The sequence below is a fragment of the Nuphar pumila genome, chromosome 17, assembly GCF_984573655.1.
Source record: "Nuphar pumila chromosome 17, dmNupPumi1.hap1.1, whole genome shotgun sequence".
Classification (NCBI taxonomy): domain Eukaryota; kingdom Viridiplantae; phylum Streptophyta; class Magnoliopsida; order Nymphaeales; family Nymphaeaceae; genus Nuphar; species Nuphar pumila.
In genome coordinates this window covers 9477451-9499519 of record NC_143265.1, presented here as the reverse complement: position 1 = coordinate 9499519, position 22069 = coordinate 9477451, and the positions used below count along the sequence as shown (strand labels likewise).

The window sequence follows — 22069 nt, the reverse complement described above, 5'->3', positions numbered from 1 at the left end:
ACTCTAGAGCGGTCTCCTTCACCGGTAAGGCTATGAGGTACTTTTATGAAAGTATGTAAATTTCTTATATTTAATTCATGATTTTGAGATACTAATTAAGAGATGTTGTTGTGTGTATAATAATTATAATTATGGTAAACGTATGTGACCAATCCTAAGGGGGGTAGGTTTGGTAAGGGTCAAATTTTGTCCAAAAAATATATGCATTATAGATGTCGTATTCACGTAGAGGTGCTTCATCCTCCATTGGTGCTCCCACGAACTAGCAGGAGCAGAGGAATTTCATGATGGATGTCATTGACACCTTAACCGAGACCATGATGGCATAGGCGACGCAGACAGCACAGGCCATGCAGGCGGCACAGACTGCGCAGGTAACTGCGCGTGACCCTTCTGTTGAGGTTGTTCTGAACATAGGCGACATTTCCTTCAAGAGGTTCCTAAAGTTAGACTCGTCGACTTTTGTGGGCAAGGCCGACCCCGAAGCAGCAGAGAGCTGGGTTGAGGAGATTAAGCGAGCGTTTGACGTCCTACCTATCCCTGAGGACAAGAAGACAATTTTCAGCATGTACCGTCTGAAGGGCTATGTCAAAAAGTGGTGGGACACCCTGCGAAGTGTGAAGTTCACTGACCTTAACGTGATTCCCTAGGAGGTGTTCAGGGATGAGTTTTTGGATGCTTATTTTTCCTCTTACACCAAGGAGCAAATGCAACTGAGGTTCCTCGACTTGACTCAAGGGAACATGAGTCTGGTGGACTACACCACTAGATTCTGGAGTCTCGAGAGGTACTGCCCGAACCTCTTCAAGAATGAGAAGGCGAGAGCGATGAAGTATGTACGTGGTTTGAAAGATAGACTTAGAGTGCAGATGTTAGGAGGCTGACCCACTACATTGGCGGAGGTGATTGAAACTGCGGCGGTCCTGAACGAGGAATGGAAAAGGTTCAGGGGTGACTCGCAAAAGAAGGGCAACAATAGAGCTAGTTCGGCTGGTAATGCGAGAAAGAACCCACCCGCAGGTGGGAAGGAAGAGGGAGGCAAGAGGCAGCGGACCCAGGGGAAGGTCAGCAGGGCGCGCAACAAGGACGACCTCAGCAGAGGCAGCAGCAGGGGAAGGCACAATCGATGTGTCGTAGGTGTAACAAAAGTCATTCTCAGGGCTTTTGTCTGATGTTTAAGGGGGTTTGCTATCAGTGCCAACAGCTTGGGCACATCGCTCCCAATTGTCCAAACCAGCCAATGACCCAAGCGAGACAACAGCAACAGCCACAATAGCAACAGCCATAGAGGTCTCAACCGCAGCAAGGTCAACGAAGAACCAATGGGAGAGTTTATGACATTATGACCACTACGTAGGATGATCAGATTGATCTGATCGAAGGTATCTTCTTAGTTGTCGATTATTAGACTCGTGTGATATTTGATTTTGGTGTTACCCACACTTATTCGGTAGGTTCTAATTTTGAGGACGAAATTCTTTCAAAGGGGTAGGAATGTAATAACCGTATTTTTGTTATTTTTTTAAAAAAATATTATTATAATACATAAAATATTTGATTTGGACCTGGGATCCAAGTTTCGGATCTAGGACCCATAAAAGGATCCATAGATAGAAATACATATAATATCATGTAAACCTATTAGAAAAGAAAGAAATATTTAAATAAATAATATATATATATATATATAAAATAATAAACATAGGAAATATATATATATATATAACTCAAGGATCCACGGTTGGATCCATTCAGATCCAACTTGTGGATCCTCATCGTATGGGTGAGGCACGGACCCAACTAAATATTGGTTTTCGAGTCTCGGGTTAGGAGCCAGACCGCGCCCTGCTTAAAAAAAATAAAATAAAAGAAGGTAGGTAAAGGCAACTCGATGCGAGTTGCCCGATAAAAAGAGAGGGTTAGGGTTCAGAGTGAACCCTATCCCCGCAAGAAAGAAATCACAATGGGGAGCGGGGTCAGAGCGCAACCACCGAGAGATAGGTTGTCTCCTCCCTTTCCGGGCTTTCCCCTTTCAAAATGGGAATCCCAAGTTGGTTTCCCTCGCTCTACTCTCTTTCTCCCTCTCTCTTTGTCGACCTCGTCCCTCGATGTCCCTCTATCTCTCGGCTTCATGCCTTCTCTTCCTCTCAGAATCCCCCTCCACGGCATCGGAGCAGTCGAGGCCGGTGGAAGCACTCTCCTTCTCGCAACAGCCGTAGCCCCCAAGCATTGGATTTTTGAGGTACAGGTTTTTCTTTTGGCTTGAATAGGAAAAAAGAACCTAAATTTGATTTAGGTACTGTTTTAAGGAATCCCTAAAAAAATCTGAATATTTGTTTACTATACATGAGTTATGAGAAAACAATATGTTCTATAGTGTGGGTGTAGTGGGTTCTTCCTGTTGTTTTTCAGTTATAACTTTTTCTCTGAATTTGCGAGAAGGTTTGGTTTATTAATGCATGTGCATGCCATGTCTTGATTAACGGTGGTATTGTTGTATGTCGGGTGCCACATTTGTTGTTCACTGAATTTCATTTGTATGATCCTCAATTTCCCATAATGATCCCCTCTTTTGCTTGGATTTTAATTTTTTGTGCCTATAGTGTAGTCCATAGTCCATACTCCCAAGCACTGAGCACTGCAACATGACAATAACCAGATCCTCATAGCATTGGGTCATCAGAGAAGCATCTGAATCTGAACTCTCCCCCCTCGTTATCTTCACTGAATCTTTTAGGTAGAAGCCTAGATGGACCGGTCCTGTTGGGTGTGATCCTATCAAATCCCTTCCCTTAGACTCTGGTGGTTGAATGCTAACAATTGCACTCCTCACATTGATGTTAACCTGCATTTTCACACCCACACTCTTTTTCTCTAGCCTAGAGCTTTTAAATCAAGAAATGCTTGATAGAAGAAAGGTTAGGCTCTTTTCAATCATGAAGTACGAAAGAAGCTTGTCTCAAGCAAGATAAAGATAAATATATATATATATATATGTATATATATTAGTCTCCAAGGTCTAAATTGGCAATTGGGTTGGGAAAGTTAAGTACAGATATTTGCTATCTTCACTAAGATAGCATCTTTATAAGTACTTTGTACAAGAAAAATTGGAAAAGTCAGTTGTGTTATTCAGTATCATAAAAGGTGTAAACCACAAAAGCAGTTTTACTGTAGCATTATAGAAAAGAATCCTCACAGTTGCTGCAAAACATGGATCAAGTCATGGCATATGATGGGCCTTCTCATGATATCCCAATCTTGACCATAGATATCAAAGCCGAGATTGTGCCGCGTGTGCAATCGGTTAGTGAGTTTGGCCTTGTTGGAAATTTTCTGGGGTGAGGACCACGTGGCACAATCTGGAGGTCTGTTAACAGTCAAAATTGACATATGATGGAGGCTCATCATATGCCATATGATCTGTTCTGCCTCGGTTTCGCAGCATGCTCACTTGGGTTCCTGGGTTCTACTGTTCCCCAGTTTCCAATGTTGACATATCCCAATGGATTTAAACCAGATTCCTTCTTAGAGCCGTCCCACTTTGGGATCGACGGCAGGCTGGGACTATCTTTTGGGTGCTCAGCGTGTGGCTTGAATTGGATCCCACTTGGAGCAGGACCTGATTACTACATCAGCCATGATAACATAGTCCATGGGCCCTGACCCGCGGATTCACATGTAGTTAACTGCACCATCTTGGACAAGGGTCTCAAGTTTGAATCTCATTGGGACCATCAGTTTGGCTAGGAAAAAAAAAGTTACTACCCATCAAATCAAAAAATGAATCCTTATGGACTCGGTTCTTCTGCATAAGCTGGTGGGTCTTTTTATTTTTTCCTCTTCCCAAACATCTAGCAACCAATATCCAACTCTATAAGTATGTTGTCATCATAGCTATGAAAATAATCCTATCCAAGCTGGTATTATATACTTCAGCGTGGCTATCAAGATGAAGAATAGCTCCTAATCATATTCTTTGGCTAGAAAAATATTTTTCCAAGTGGCCTGTTTAGGGCTATAAAGCCATGGTGGACTTGGGTTAGACCCAAGTGGGCTAATTCTTGAAGCCAACTACGTAAGGTCCTTTAATTAAGCAGGTCTTAGCTAGTAAGCCAGGTTGGATGTAATTAACTTCTAGCAATCCGGATTTGTATTTGTACTCATCAGTTTTTATTTTGACAGAAAAAACTGTGGTTAGGCAGACCCCTACCAGTTATACAACCATACCATTGGGATTCGAACTTGTAACATCCCAATACAAGGTGACGTGCACTAACTGCTCCTGCCAGACAAGCGGAGCCCCCCTTGGTTGTACTCATCAGTTTAGTGCAAATGGTTTTTTTTATGATATAAAAATCTTCATAGGCACACTGGTCACTTAATGGGCTTGACTCCCTCCAAAGTAAGACCCGGCCTTACCGGACCCGCCTAGATAAAGATTAGCATGGATGTTCATAACATGATTTACATTTTTTCTAGATTAAAAAAGATGTAATTGGGCAGCTAACAAATCAAATGTCATAGAGAGGAACCTATTCAAACTGGCTGCCATTGGAGAAAACAGGATTTGGATGGATAAAGCACCTAAGTGGTATCCTATTATCAATGGTCTGCAACGAATTGTATTAATTAGTTTCTTGGTGTACTAGTAAGGTCTGTGATCTGCCTAACCCCAGCTTGATTATCCCCAAGAAAAACCCAAGAACGATTTCAGCTCATGAATTATTCACGTCAATGGATTTGATCAAATATTTGACATAAAGGAGTCTGGGCCAAAGACTTATTCATAAGTTGTTATCAATAGAGTCTCTGTCTTTTATTTTTTTTACCGACGGGGGCTCCGGTTGTTTGGTATGAGCAAATAGTGCACGTTACCTTGTGTTGGGACGTTGCAAGTTCAAATCTCAATGTTATCATTATACAACTGGTAGGGATCTGCTTAACCCCAGGTTGCCTTTAAAAAAAAATGATGTCTTTTCTTTTCTTTTTTCATAACCAGGAGAAACCACCCCTAATATTTGGATTTTGGATGTCTTAGTGTGGGCCCAGAAGTGCCACATTGATCGTGGTCCTGTTTCAATGTCTGCTGTGTAAAACTCCATGAGCATTTCTCTCATTCCTTTTACCATAATTTAATTGTCTGGCCCAGCGCAATTTCTTATTTTATATACGAAAAATGACTGTGTACGCCAAAAATTGCATGTTTCTTGAAATGTTTTATAATTTTTAAAATTTACCCGATGTCTAAATTCATAATTTTTTGCTGTAAAAAAACATTTTTACCCTTTGCACAAGAGAATTTTTTTCAGATATGTGAACTTACTTCGAAATATTCAAATATGTGAATTTTCTCCTACACATTTGTGAATGTCATGCCTGTGTGCCATTTTATTAAAAGGAGGCTTGCACATTTTTGGGGATATTTGCAACCATGAGTTGCTAAGGACCCTTAAAATGTGTGCACCTTTTCACATTTGGAATGTCGTGGCCTTCGCACACAAATATCCTCGTATATTTGTGTATAGTATATATATTATTTGTCACTGATGTAGGTAAGGAACTAATGAGCTAGAAATAATATGTGCAAGTTCTGTCAACTCAATCTAACCACATAGATGTGTTCAACATGGTTTATTTGCTAAGGATCAAGCCATGGATCATGTTTTTTTATGTAAAAAGATGAATTTTTGAGTTATGGCACATTGTGGGCTGTTGATTTTTTAACCCTTCTAAAAAACCTAATTACTTGTCATAATCACATTATTCAAAACAAATTTCCAACTAAACAAACCATGTAGATCACATACATAACATTTGATCTAAGTAACATTGGAATTTTTTGAAGAAAAGATTGATTTTTACTCATTAGTTCCTTACCTTTATTAGTAGCCAATATAAATATATATATAGGCAAACATGTATCGTCAAATGCGTTGGGCGTCGAATGAGGTCAAACGCACCCAGTGTGTCTGCGTATGTATTTTTTCAATTTTTTTACTTTTATTGGTGGTCTCAGACCGCCACTAAAGGTCCAAAATGTAAAAAAACAAAATATGTGCAGCTCATTGTGCACGATCGGTGGTGTGCATTCATTTGATTTAGCATCGGAAAAGTGTATGGGACATCCGATCTAAATCTAATAATTTTTTGTTGTTATATGGATCTTAAAGTAAAGTGTGAACATATCTCAGGATCATGTTTTGGATTATGTTGAAATTTTTGCATAATCCGAATGGCAACCATGATGATGACAATAACCACATTTACTTGGAGGCAATGTAGTATGGTGTTCTATTAAAAGCTACAATTGTCCCTTCGGGTAAATTGGGTGCAAAAGGGTTAACTGCAACTTCGCTTTTAGGATACAACTAAGCTCGCACCTCTCATGATTTTCTCGATCACATTTCGCACTAAGGTAATTGAATATCATGACACGATTAGCTTGAGCAGACCTACAGAAAAAATAAAATAATTTTTTATTCAAAAGTGAAAAGAAGAAGAAAAGATTCTACATCAGCCAAGTCACTCTGTCTATGGACTAAGGGACCTTCTAGGGTACATATAGACCTAGATTAGATGGCTAGTCAATAGGTCCTCAGAGGTTCATTGACCACAGCATTTACATGTCCCATAATGACTCTTAAAGCCATTGCATGCACCCATTGTAACGCCCCAATTTTTAAACCAAAAATTTAGAAAAAAAATATTTTTTAAACCCCTTTACACAATTTTTAAGAAACATAGCGGAAACTATTTTTAAATATGGTTCAAGTCTTGGGCAGGTTATATATACCACACATAAGAAGACTAGAATAACTAAATCAAACCATTGTTTACATTTAAAATGCATCAAATACTAATCTCAAACATTATCAGAATTAACAGGACTTAATCAAAATGTCAAGTCCTCTCAAAGTCATAAAGAACTGTGACCCTCTTGGTGACATCCTGAGCCTACTGTCATCACCCTCCAGCTTACTCATTACCTAAAATATTATAAGTAGAGGCATAAGTTTAGAGCCTCAATATGTAATCACCAAAACACGTTAACACAAATATTTTAATCACATAATAGGCATTGACATAATTGTAAATATCATCTAAATCATGCAACATCACAACATCAGAATTAAGCATAAATCACATATTTATAACTAATCATGTTTGCATTCATTTTACAGGATAAACATGCTACAATGCATTATACTAAAGAAATAATAATTTATGCACAAACAAAAATACTTCAATGATTCCATTTTGATTTCTTATATTCTACTTTTTCTCCTGCCCAAAGGTACACTCTCGAGTTCCTAACTTCGATTCAACCAATTCAATGATGGGTATATTATGTCATGTATTTTATTAACCTCATTGAACTGAAGAATCTGGAACCTCGCACTGAGGTTCCACTTGAGCAATCTGTAACTGAGAGAAACTCTTAGTGGTCCTTTACAAAATTGATTCCTACTCTACAGAGATTTTGGATATACCACCTAGGACACATAGTAGTTTGGGCCCTCGAAGACCAGAGACAGGGAAACGAGAGACATCGTCACTATCCAAAACAAAATAACGGTCAACCGATCGTGTGTACCCTCACTCTCTCCAAAGTGGATCTCAGTCCAAATGATCTAATTTGAATGGGTCATGGGTATTATTTAATTATTAGGCTCATAAATTAAATTATATGTGCTCATGACACATGCACTCAGGCTCACATGCCCAATCTCCCTATTGGAGATTCTCTAAGCAAGTCTGTTTTGACCCATTCGGATCCTACAGATCACACTGTGAGCCCGGCCTCCACGAAAAAATTATATGATTTTGTGCATGGATATCTTATCTATCTCTGGTGCACCATAGGCACCCATAGGTTCTACTAAACCTTGGCTCATACCAAGCCACACACATGCTTATATCAAACATCATTATCACCATATTATATGCTCACATGCATAAATAAAGGTTGCAACCATAAGCAATTCATGGTCATGCTTAAACAAACATATATAACAATTTAATTTACACTAATCATTTCTTATGATATCCAATGTTTATTCATGCATGTCATATGAATGATTATAAATCAAGAATAACATAGAATACATTCAGTTTACATGCATATCAGCTCAAATTTTAAGATAAACATCCATAATCATGCTACATAATATAAAATACATTTAAGCATCCATACATATCATAATGTGTAAATTCGGATCTCTATTAACCTATTTTTTAAAAACCCACTAAAAATCACAGAAATTGAATTATATTTTTCCCATTTTACAAGAAATGCCTCCATGCTTCAAGAAAATAGTCTTAAAAAAATACTAAAAAATTTATTATAATAAAATTAGGAAAATTTTGGGATTAAACCCTTTTAAGAAAAAATGTAAGACAGACCCTATCAACTGTAAAAATTTATCCCGGTTTGGAGAATTTCTCCATACCTATAGAAAAAACTTTTGAGAAAACCCTTCATGCAGGATCTTTTTATATATGCTACCTTTCACCTAATTTTTTATTTATTTATTTTTATCAGTCTTGGTTGGGTCTTTAAAATCATCAAAATTGTAAGTTGTCATAGTTTTGCAGATAGGGCAGAAAATTAGTGTTATATTGCAATAGACATTTCAACCTCAATACTGATTCAAATGAAGAGAAAAAAAATCTAAATTTAAGCCCTGGGTGTATAGTACACTTCAGTATTTTTATTTTTATTTTTATTTTTATTTTTATTTTTATTTTTATTTTTATTTATTACCTTTGTTTGCATGAAGATATCAATTTATTTCTAAAATAGGTTAGAATAAAAAATGAGGACGGAAAAGCCAAAATTCAAACTCATGCAAGATCCATAAAGTAAGAACAAGATTCAAGATAAAAATCTATATAATCATGATTTTTTATGCTCTAAATATATTTACATAATCATACAATACATATTTGCTCAGATTCATGCTAATCTTACTAAAATAATAACATACATCATCCAAGAATCATAAAACTTTTAAGAAATATCTCAAATAAGATTACATCTATGCAAGAATCATAAGAAACCCTAAACAATTATGAAAACATAGATTTTTTATACATTAACATGTTTAAGCATGTTAAACATGAAATAATCCATCATACATACTCAGATCAACTTTCTTTATCAAAAACATCAAAACCCTAAAAACATTTTTGCCAAAACCTTTTGTTAAAACAATTTTTTGCATGCAAGAATGATTTTATTTTTATTTCTTATGTTCCACTCTTTCTTCTACCCAAAGGTATACTCTCGGGTTCCTAACTTCAATTCAATCAATTCAATGTAGGGTATATTATGTCATGTATTTTATTAACCTCATTGAACTGAAAAATCTGCAACCTCACACTATGGTTCCACTGAGCGGTTTGTAACCGAGACAAACTCCTAGTGATCCTGTACAAAATTGATTAATTCTTACTCTACTGAGATTTTGGATATACCACCTAGGACACATGGTAGTCCACTGAACTCTGGTTTACATCAAGCCACACACATGCTCATATCATACATTATTATTACCATGTCATATATTCACATGCATAAATAAAGGCTACAACCATATGCAATTCATGATCATGCTTAAACAAGCAACAACATGTGTAACAATTTAATTTACACTAATCATGCCTTATGATATCCAATGTTCATTAACATGCATGTTATGTAAATGGTTATAAATTAAGAATAACATAAAATACATTCAGTTTGCATGCATATCAGCTCAAATTTCAATATAATCATCCATAATCATGTTACATAATATAAAATACATTTAAGCATCCATACATGTCATAATGTGTAAATTCAGATCCTTGTTAACCTGTTTTTGAAAAATTCATCAAAAATCACAGAGATCGAATTATACCTTTTTCATTTTACAAAAAATTCCCCCATGTCTTAGAAAAATAGAAGTAAAAAATTTATTATAATAAAATAAAATAAAAAATGGGACTAAACCCTGTTCAGAGAAAATATAAGAGAGATCCTGTCAACTGTAGAAATTTATCTCAATTTGGAGAATTTCTTTAAACCTATAGAAAAATCTTTTGACAAAATTGTTTCTAGAGAATCTTCTTAAACATGTTACCTTTTACCCAGATTTGTTTCAATTTATTTTGATCAGTCTTGTTTGGGTCTTTAAAACCATCAAAATTATGGGTCAGAACAGTCATGCAGATAGGACAGAAAACCAGTGTTCTATTGCAATGAACGTTTCAGCCTTAATACTAATGCAAACGAACTAAAACAAGATTCTAAATTGAAGCCTTGGGTGTGTAAAATACTTCACTATTTTTATTTTAATATATTGATTTTGTTTTCATAGAGATATCAATTTTTTTTTTGAAACAGGTTAGAATAAAAAATGTGGACAGAAAAGTCAGGATTCAAACTCAAGCAAAATCCATAAAGCAAAAGCAAGATTCAAGGTAAAAATCTCTATAATCACAATTGTTAATACTCTAAACAGATTTACATCATCATACAACATATATTTGCTCAGATTCATGCTAATCTTGATAAAACAATAACATACATCATCCAAGAATCATAAAACTTTCAAGAAATACCTCAAATAAGATTATATCTATGCAAGAATCATAAGAAAACCTAAACAATCATGGAAACATGGATTTTTTATACATTAACATGATGTTTAATCATGCTAAACATGAAATAATCTATCATACATTTTTAAATCAACTTTCTTTATAAAAAACATCAAAACCCTAAAACCATTTTTGTCAAAACTTTTTTTAAAATAATTTTTCTCATATAAGAACATAGATTCAAGCGTATAACAAATTTTAAGAACTTATAAAACTTATATTTCATTAATATAACCTAAAATTAATATATTAAACATGTTGAAATAAATAAGATCTAGAAAAGAACAAGAAATAAGTTTTTCCCAAATCATTTTTCACAAAAAAAGCCCAAAAATCATTCTATTTCTAAAATCATTTTTTTATGGTAACAAAGATCCATAAAAACATGTTCTCTAGATTAAAAATCAATCTTAGAAAGGTGTTTCAAGGTCTGATCCATCATTGCTTCAGATCTAAAAATCGTTCAATGTATTTAGAAAAATTTATACCTATGTGATTGATGTACCTACCTTAATCAGGTTCTCAAATGTAGATCGGCCTTCGTCTCCCATATTAGAACCTTAGAGGAACTTCAATGGCTATTGAAAAAGCTCAAAGAAAGAAGAAAGAAAAAAGAAGAAGAAGACGAGAATAAGAAATAGACCTACCTCTCTTTTTTTATATTAGAAAAGCCCACCAAGGGGAGATCCCCTCCTTGGAGTTCAACCCTAATGTGATAGTAGCTAGGCTGATCCTTAAGAACCATATTTCAAAGATACTCTAACTAATCTCTTAATTAATTAAGTAATTAATTTAATTAACTATTATTTTAATCTTAATTAATTCCTAATTAATCTAATTTATTATGGATCCACTAGGGGGGCGTCCCACCCTCTCAAAAATCCTCTAGGGTTTAAAGACCTTTCCAATAAGGTCTCTAGAACTTGGTATGGATCCCACTTGGGTCTAGATCCAAAAAAATGATTCAGATCTAAAAACCTGATTCATATCCAAATCCGATCAAGATCCAATCTCCAGTTGATTTGGATCTAGAAACCAAACAAAAAGATCTAAATCCAAAACCAAATTAAAGATTTATATCAAAACATAAGATCCAAAACAACACTGGATCCAAACTCAGGTTTGGATTCGAAAATAACCTATCCAAGATCCAAATAACCCTGAGTCCCCCCTGAACCCCCGTGAGCCACCCTAACCATACTTGACACCCCATTGGACTAGGCATGACCCCTCTTAGCCTCTCATGGACCCTAGTTTGAGTCCAAAATACCGCTTAATCAACTTAGACTCTCAAATTTTGCCAAAATTAGAAACTGATTTTAACATTAATTTAAAAGTTAAATTAAAGCAAAATTATAGATGTTACACCCACTAATGCCCAGAGCGTTGGGCTAACCATTTAGGCTAGGTAACACACTCAGTTATGGTCCAGAATGACCAAGTTACTCTATCTATGGTCTAAGGAACCTTCCAGCGCACATATAGATCTAGATTAGATGGCTGGTCAGCATGATCTCAAAGATCCATTTATCATGGCATTTATGTGTCCCATAATGGCTCTTAAAGCCATTGCATGAACTCACTAACGTCCAAAATGTTAGGCTAGGTAGCGTACTCAGTTATGGTCTAGAATGACCCTTGATTGGCTGGTCAACCTCTTAAACTGTTTGGTGTTAAATCTCTTTTAAAGAGGTTTTATGAGGTCTAAATCGAAAAAAAAAATGGTTAGATATGAGTTTAATTGACAAACTTCTTGAGGGCCTTGTCTTCTAAGTCAACTCTGTACATTTTAAATCCATTGTGTTTCTCAAAAAATGTTCAATGTGAGACTAATCATATTTTATAAAGTGAACTTTTCCTCCAAAACTCAATTTTCAAAATCCTAGGCCAAAAGAGAGTTATTTTGGCCAAAGAGTTTGATTCAAAAGGCTATAAATTTTGAGTCAATCAAAACATATTATATTATTGTATTTTTTATCCAAGGTAAAGTGATCTTTTTTAAATATTTATGTTTTGATTCTTATCTAATCCAATCTATTTACAATTTCCGCATCTAAAATTCTTGCTTACAGCCTTTTTTCCTTTGGATTTAACATTAACATATAAAATTCGGTCTTGATTGAACTCTACTGTGTTGGATTTAGTTCGGACCTGGATTTGGATTCAGAACTTGTTTCTTAAAGTTTAGATTCATATTCAAATTTAATTTGTTATTTTGGGAAGGCAAGAGGCATGACCTAATTAGATCTCTATTTTATACTGTTCACAAGGGCAAGAGGACTCAATTCTTGATTGGGAACAATCTCTTTATCCCACCCAAATTGCACATTGGATTCTCGATCATTTATAAAAGATGGTACAATGAAATCTGAGCCATTTATGAATCCCAACCCCACCGGCAAGGAATGAAAAAAATCATCAGAATGCAGATGCGATAAATGGTCTCCGGGATCCAAGTCCAAACAAGCCGATCCATATTCAGACCTGATAATGCAAGATAAGATTCAGCTCTGCCTAGAAGTCAGAGGAAAACCAATACAGCCCCTTTATATTTTGCACTATCCATATAATCCATAACCCATTATTCTAACAATTACGGATACATAAGTTCAATTTGGTTTGAATGCGGATAGTGAACCAGTTTGGAAAAAGCATTACCAGATCTGGTTCCAGATAGCTTTTTACCCTAACTGGCTTTGACTGTGCACATAAACGGATTCAGATAATGATGGGGCTTCGATTTCTTGTGATTTGGTTATTGAAATCTCGGACCAGTTTAGAAATATTCAGTATTGGAAGGTGTTTAGTGAAACCGATCAGTGGGTGCGGGCACTGGACCTGGATTCAGTTCCACTGACATGATGGATGAAAGAATGTAAAGGGGTTGGGCTCAGGTTGGATCTAGGCATTACAGAATCTGACCTAATTGGATCAAACCTAATCAGACCGAGATTCAAATTCAGAGTTGAATGGGATCAGCTAAAATGGATCCGGATCTGACTAGCTTAAAATTTGGCATTTACACATATTTGGATTCCGATTTTAGTCAGGCTGGGATCTTAGTCTGGACTCTAATTTAGATTCAAAGCTTGACAAGGAGCCGGGATCTTATTATGAATCGGATCCGACTTTGGCGATCCAATCCATAATCAGTTTTGGATTCGGGGCGGAAGTCGGACATCATACGACCCATTGACATGGGACACGTTAGTCATTTACCACGAAGTGGAGGGCCTCTAAGGAAAGGGATAAACCGGTCAACTTCGAAATTCCACGTCAACCTCAGATCGTGACGTGGCAACACTTTCCTAAACAAACAGAATCCCCGCAACCTTTGGACTGTCGGGTGGCACTCTTTTGTCCCGACACTGTCGGGGTGTTGGGAAACCGAGTAACGACAAAAAAACGTTCCCAACAATTCTCCCACCAAAAATTAAAAATAAATAAATAATCGGTCCACTCTCTCTTCGACACGTGTCCTCATGATGACGTGGCGAGAAGCTGTTGGCTGGATATTGTTAAAAAAAAAACTCAAGAAAAGAGTGGCCGTTCAAGGAGGAGCTGTTTGGCCTCACGAATATCAAGGTGCGAACGTTCTATGTGTTCTTTTTCTTGTTTCATATTTTTTTAATTAATTAAGTATCCATTACTATTTTCTCATTTTATTATTAGATTTATTTATTTGTTATTTAAGAAATATTAACATTAGCTCCCCTCACAATTTTGCATGGCATGAGAAGGTGAAATCTTGCTTCTCCTCCTAACAATTTTTCATTTAATTTTGTTTTTTTTTAATCTACTATTCATTGACTTGTGAAGAAGCCTCGCTTTAAATCCTGATAATTCGTGTAATTAACCATCTTGTTCTTTCTTTAACATTTTTTTTTGTCTCAAAGATTAGAATCTAAGAATCTTTTTTTTTTCTGTTTTGTGTTTTCTGACACTCTTTTTCCTTTTTTTTTTTTGCTCCATGGGCGCCATTGTTGGATTGAAAGATGCTTTTTGTTATAATTTTTTTGTTTTTTTTCTTTTAATTTGATGGGAGTTTAGAGTGTTTCCAGGATTGAGGCATCGGTATCAAGAAAATGGGAAGAGGTTTGATCTTGGTTCTTTTGATGTTCCACGTTGCGCTAGCTCAGAAGTCGCCGCAGAAATGGAAGACGCTGAGCGGTACGTGCTGCCTAGCTTTATGATCTTATTTTCTATCTTTTTATGTTTTGTAATTCTAATTTTAAGATTGAAATTTTGTTTGTCATTGTTAGCACCACAGCTAAAATTACTAAAGAAAGGACGTCTAAATTCACAATCATGGATTTTCTGAATTTGGCACCATGAATTCCAGCTGTTGTATTCATTTGATGCGATCACATATGATCTTTTTTTAATTTATAACCCAAAAAAACCACACCCGGCATGAAGATCTGGTCGTGCCAGCTCAGCGTGCCATACCTACGGTCGTCATGCCGGCAGCGTAAAACTCCGAGGCTAGGACTCCTGCTCCCGAGGCCTATGTTGTTCATTGGCTTGCGCAGAGGGGCGATGCCAATGATGATCGAACCTTGACTGACCATCTAGCAGCCAAGGCCCCACACCACTACGCCAAACCCCCTTGGAAAAGTAGAAAAGTAAATCGCATATGATAAAAACTTAGAAAAGTATTTCCCTATCATGGAATTTCTAAATTTGGCTCCATGTGTGGTAAGAGGGCCATATTGTACATCTAATAGATAGGCATGGTGATCCAAAACGCCCACATCACAAACATTTTTCAAAAACACTCTCCCATTCCTTACAACACTGTTTTGCTATGGTTTCATAAACCATGTATCTATTGATCACTGAATGGGATATTATTTTACATTTCATATGATCATAATAGCCACTATTACAATTACATTTCATATGTTCATAATACAGGTGATGCACCAATGATCATAGCGCGGGGCGGATATTCGGGGCTGTTCCCGGAATCCAGTAATCTTGCATATGATTCTGTTGGTTCTATCAGCTTACCTGGATATGCTATTTACTGTGACCTGCAACTCACAAAGGATGGCAATGGCATATGTCGAAGTGATTTGAGGCTGGATAACTCTACAAATATTGCAATGGTTTACCCCAAGGGTTCTAACACTTACAATGTCAATGGGAAACCAGTTAGAGGGTGGTTTGCAATTGATTTTACATCAAGGCAACTATTCACCAACGTCACATGTAAGTCAGAATTCTGTCTGTGTTTCATCAAACTTGATCTCTTTACTTATTTGTATCTTCAAGATGGTGAATTTTTATCGCAAAGCTCGCTGAGTTCCGATCGAGATTGCTGATCATGATTCAGATGATGGCTCTCTTTGTTGTGGAAACATCATTCTTTGTTTGATGAACGCATGTGCATTGCCTCTGTTTCAAGACAGCTTTGGTAGTGGCCTGAATTTTGTGCCTTTTCTATTAGCCAAGTAGGAGCCAATAAACAGACATAATCAATTAATTGCTATTTTATTCTTCTACTCATGAACCAACATTTTCCAATTTCTCATTATTTGTTTTGTTATCATATTTCCTTTCATGCAACAATGACCATGTAAATAGCTAGTGTTTCTTATACTCTGTTTGGAACCTAACCACATTTTTTTATTGTTATGCCTAAACAGTGATCCAAAATATTTATTCTCGACCAAGCATCTTTGATAATCAAGCACCAATGACTACTCTTGAGGATGTTGGAGGACTTAGAGCACCCCACCTCTGGGTGAATGTGCAGGTGTGTTACACCTATATTGGTCTGCATTGTTTCGTATAGATTCATGCAATTGCTAAGGCTGGTAAACAAACCGAGCAGCTCATGGCTTCACTCAGTTCAAATTACCAAAAGCTCATTCAGACTCGGCAAATAAGCTCAGGGAGCCTAGCTACAACCAGTTCATGTAGTGTAAAAGAGCCAAGTATGAACAATGGGTGTTCATCTTGGCTCAGCTCATTTGAGTGAATTTATTTAAAGTTTATGTATGTTAAATGTTAAAAAAATAACAAAATTCACTGATTGGATGTGACCTGCACCTAAAGACGAGGTTGAGTTCAATTTTCACTTTGTCCTTGTGAAAAAAGAGCTTTTTTCTTTTAAGAGTCAGTTTGTGTTTGGCTCATCAAGCTTGAGCTCATACGTCCTCAAGCACTGCTTAGCTCATATGGTCTAGACAAGCCGTGCCTGAGCGAAAATTGGTTGTAAACAAGCGGAGCCTGGACAACATGTGTTTGGTTTATTCGGCTTGTTTACCAGCCCTAGTCACTGCTTACTTTTGCAGGACTAAAAGCCAAATTTTCTCATCATTTTTCATGTATGAGATATGCAATTCTTTATGTTCTTAGAAATTTTCCTTGTGTTCTTATTGCAGTATGACTTGTTCTTCAAGCAGCACAATCTAGACATGTCATCATATATTATATCTGCGACAAAGAGTATGAGCATTGATTATATCTCTTCGCCAGAAGTTGCCTTTCTCCAAAGTATGCAAGGAAAAATGGGGCCGAAAACAAAGTTTATATTTAGATTTTTAAAAGCAGATATTGTGGAGCCTACAAGAAATAGCACATATGGTTCAATGGTAGCCAAGCTTTCATTCATCAAAACATTTGCATCTGGGATTCTTGTTGCTAAGGAGTATATATGGCCGGTTGACACTAAGGGGTATCTGCAGCCTGCAACTACCCTTGTAAATGATGCTCACAAACTGGGATTGGAAGTTTATGCAGCTACTTTTGCAAATGATATCCCTGCTAGCTACAATTACAGTTATGATCCTATAACTGAGTATTTACAGTTCATATATCATTCTGACTTCTCTGTAGATGGCCTGCTTACTGACTTCCCGCCAACTGCTTCGGAGGCAACTGGTGAGAGTTCTTAACTTTATCTTATTCTTTGCATTTTATAAATTGGTTGTCTAATATGGCATGGAATGAGTATATAAAACACCTTATAACTAGTGTTCTTTTCTAGCTTTTGCTTTTATTATTCAATATAAATTTTTTTGAGAAAAAACTTAATTATTAACTTTCTATAAGATTTTTGGAATTTTAGAAATGTGATAAGCTCACTATTCATACAAACCAACTTTATCTTTTTCATTGGTCATGATCATGATACTAACAGTTCCTATAAATAATAGAATACACTCTTTTTTAATATTGCTATAATTTTCTAAACATATCTTTACTTGAAATGTTCTTAATGGCTTTACCTTTCAATCAATATTATAGAATATCCCACAATTTATGTAACATGCAAGTATAAATTCTTAATTGAGAATTGTAACCATGTACTTACATTTTATAAGGAAACATGTTTGGTTATGAAAAAAAAATGAAACATGTTTGATTAAGAACCAATAAATAAGATAAAACACTCTTTGTTAATACATATATGATTTTTATATACCATTAGTAAGTAGTCATTTATAGTTTACTCAAAAAATATCAAAAGCTAATGCATACTTTGGATAATCTATACCTATGATCATTTTATGCTACCAATGACCATTTTTTTTGTTCATTCTGTCCTTTTAAGTTTTTTTGGTGATGTTGAGCTTAACTTACTTTTTTCATCTTTGTAGGTTGCATGGTCACTAATAGCACATCACCTAATGACGGTGAGTTATATTTTACATAGTGTCTATATTGTATGTATGTGTGTATATGTGTGTATGTGTATTTCCATGCTTGCATGCATGTTTGTTATAAAATACTAATAGACAACTTTATTTTCAAAGAAAAGTACTTATATATAGCCTTAACTTAATAAATGTGCATTGATTTCAGGAAAACCTTTGGTTATAACACATAATGGTGCAAGTGGAGTGTTTGCTGGCTGTACAGATCTTGCTTATCAACGAGCTGTAGATGATGGTGCTGATATCATTGATTGCTCTGTTCAAATGACAAAAGATGGTGTTCCCATTTGCTTGAGTAGCGTGGACCTCATGGTTGGTACAACAGCAATGAGTTCATTCATGCCCCGTGCTAGCGTGGTTTCTGAGATCCAAGAGAAGAGTGGCATCTTCTCTTTTGATCTCACATGGAATGAGATACAAAGCTTATCGCGTATGTATCTTCCAACTCCATTGTTAACAATGGCTTTCACAAGGAGTCTTACATTGAATTATATAAAGAAGAACTATTTCCAAGTAGAGAATTCATTCTTTAATCATGTGCATTTTGTTTCACCATCACTTTTTTTAACAAGAAAAAATCTTGAGGTTTTGTTTTTAATTCTAGTAGTCATATAAAATTTCAAAAAGACTATCGACAAATCTGTTATTTTTTGTATCTTGGTGCTTATACTAAAACCAAATAGAAGCTCATTGATAGCAAGATCTTGAAATTCTTCTTAACAAAGTATTTCATTTGTTTGAGGGGGATGGTAGTAAAGTAAGTTGGCATTTGATATGTTTGATTGATTCTATAAAAGGCTTACCACTACTCTGAAGTGCTTTTAAATTAAATTGCCTAATCTGTTTTTTAAGTTACTTTCAAGCTCTCGATGGTATTTTATGAGTTTGACATTGTTTATTCTACAAAGAAAGTGTTATCTATGACTATGACTATATCTTATTGAAGTTAATTATTTGTATTTAAAAATCCTTTGTCACTCCATGGACATTAAGTTCTTTATCCTCACCTACATTCTCTCACTAGATTAACAATTATGCTAAATGCCTTCATATTTTACCCATATTTATTATTGAAATGAAGATTATGGGAATTTATATTTTCTTGGCTAATTAACTTAATAGGTTTTAAATGTACTTATAAAACTTTGATGTGCACATGAATCTGCCCATGTGTATATGATGATGAAACTATATTTTGTAAGATTTATGTTAAGATAAATATGTTCTTCTATAGATCTACACCTCAAAACCTTGATAAAATTTCATCTTATACTAAAAAATTCATGTTCTTTCTATTTAGTGAATTAAATCAAAGAGATTAATTCCATTGACAGTTGATGCTTTTCATTTTGCAGCTGAGTTGACTAGTCCATATGCATCACAATCTGGCTTACAAAGAAACCCTGCATATAAAAATGAAGGAAAGTTTATGACACTAGCTGATTTTCTGGCCTTTGCAAAAGAAAAGTCAATTTCAGGTGTCTTGATTAACATTCAGGTGAATGTTTTTGGTGTATATCAAGATTTTTTTTACTCATAATAACCTTTGGAAGTGAACCTTACCTAAGGAGAAAAATGCAATGTATATACAATAAGAAAAGGTGAAACAAGAATACAATTTTCTTTTAAAAGAGTCAAGATAAAGGGATGAAATAAACCCATTTGGCCCAGCAGAACTGACAAACTTTTTTGTAATTTAAAGGTTGTCAGTAAATTTTTTGTTAGGTATAACAGAAGCTAATCTCAGTGTATAAAGGCTTGAAAACCTATTTATTGACATGTTGTCCAGTAATTTGAGCAACGCAATCTGATTTTGCATGTTTGAGTTGTGAAATATCCTATTTGATTTTATGCATTCAGTTTAACATATTCTAGAAGGCAAGTCCTAATTGCTTCGGATATTTCTATTGTAACAAAATTCTATCTTCTTTTTCAAGATAATGTTTAATAGTTATAAAGTATGTCAAGTGATATGTAGCATGCATTTTTATATAATTTCAATAGTATTTTTTTTAACTAATTTTAAATCTCATGTATAGAATGCTTTTTACCTAGCATCCAAAAAGGGACTCAGTATAACAGATGCAATTATCAATGCCTTACACAATGCAAGCTATGACAAGCAAACAACTAAAAAAGTCCTGATACAATCAGATGATAGCTCTGTGCTTTCCAAATTTAAACAAGAAAAAAGTTACGAGAGAGTATACGCCATTGATGAGGTAATCAGCAGTGCTAGTCCATCAAGCGTAGATGATATCAAGCAGTTTGCAGATACAGTTAATGTTGGCAAATCTTCCACAATGACAAGCTCGGGCTTCTTTATCACAAGCTTTACTAATGTTGTGGACAAGATGCATGCAAAGAATATCTCTGTTTATGTATCTGTGCTCCGAAATGAGTTCATCACTTTAGCCTTTGATTTCTTTTCTGATCCATCAGTCCAAATAGCGACTTTTGTTCAAGCATTGAAAGTTGACGGTCTTATGACTGAATTTCCTGCAACTGCAAGCAATTACCTGAGTAAGTGTCAAGCACATATATGTTCTTGTTTAGTATGACTTCCATGCTTAAAATTGCAACATATTGATCATATGATTCATGCTTATGTGTGTGAGTGTGTGTGGGTATGTTGATCAAGTGTTATGATTTGCACATGTAGACAGTTGTTCATTTAAGTTTATATGGATCGGAAATGTCATAATTCTATGATCTTACTATTATATGTACATTGTATAGGAAGTTCATGTTACAAGCCTAACAAGGACACAAGATACACCATTTTACCTATTGGGCCAGGTTCTCTGGCTCCACCCGACTCCTTGCCACCTGCCGAAGCACCAGCTCCAATTTTGAGCGTTGCAGACATCATCGAGCCACCACTACCACCAGCATCAATTATGCCTGATAATTCTTTGTCACCTGCCCCAGCAGAATCTGCACACGCCAATCAGCAGCCAACAGTTGAAATCAACATAGTGTTGTCTCTAGTCATGCTGGCATTTAGTATTACAATTTTAAACATATCTATGTTATAGCTAGAATGGTTTTAAGTTTTAACTAGCTTCTATTGTAATTTTGTTAGTATACATTATTTTCACATAATTTTTTGTTAGGTTGATTTATTGTTCAATATTGTGTGCTAAAGCTCGAAATGTAGAAAAATCCTGTTAGAATTCATCATTTTCATATAACATGTTTATGATTAGTTTTTTTTCAAGTGCTTTTTTATATTTGGATACTTAATAGTAGAAGGGAACAACTTTAAGAACTTAGAATAACTAATTCTTTTACTGAATTTAGAAGTTTAAAACATTGGTTGTCAAAACCTTCACATCTCTTTTCGTATACACGTAATTATTTCTCAACATGTTTATAATATAGAGATTTATGTTAAATAACTTGGATCACATATATCCATCTGATAAGTCGTGCCAGAGACATTCATGGCTGGTTGGATTCCCTACAGTTGCTTGATCAGTGCAAGGTTTCAATCAAATGCAAATGTTTGAGCAGCCACATCTAGTCTCAAGTTTGCCAATTCTTTTTCTTTTCAGGTTAAATGATTTTTTTACTTAAATGGTATTGGGAAAAAATTCTGTGATGGAAATCCTTCTATTTGCCTACAACTAAACTATGGCTCTTGCCTTTCGGAAAAAAAAAAAAAAAACTGTGCTGCTCTTATCATGGGGTTTCTGTTTTCTTATGATTCATGTGAAGGAAATGTATGAAGTTGTGTCATGATGTTTGCTCTA

At 35.4% G+C, this 22069-nt stretch overlaps 1 protein-coding gene across 1 annotated transcript; it reads left to right on the top strand.

The window, feature by feature from the left end:
* Positions 1–743: 743 nt before the first annotated feature.
* LOC149811589 (glycerophosphodiester phosphodiesterase GDPDL6-like) lies at positions 744–21352 on the top strand. The gene is made up of 10 exons (XM_089992880.1): positions 744–832; positions 14698–14817; positions 15527–15861; positions 16299–16408; positions 17040–17538; positions 18258–18293; positions 18463–18744; positions 19670–19812; positions 20354–20837; positions 21054–21352. The coding sequence occupies exons 1-10, from the start codon at positions 744–746 to the stop codon at positions 21350–21352; spliced, it is 2397 nt and encodes a 798-aa protein (XP_089849006.1).
* Positions 21353–22069: the final 717 nt, after the last annotated feature.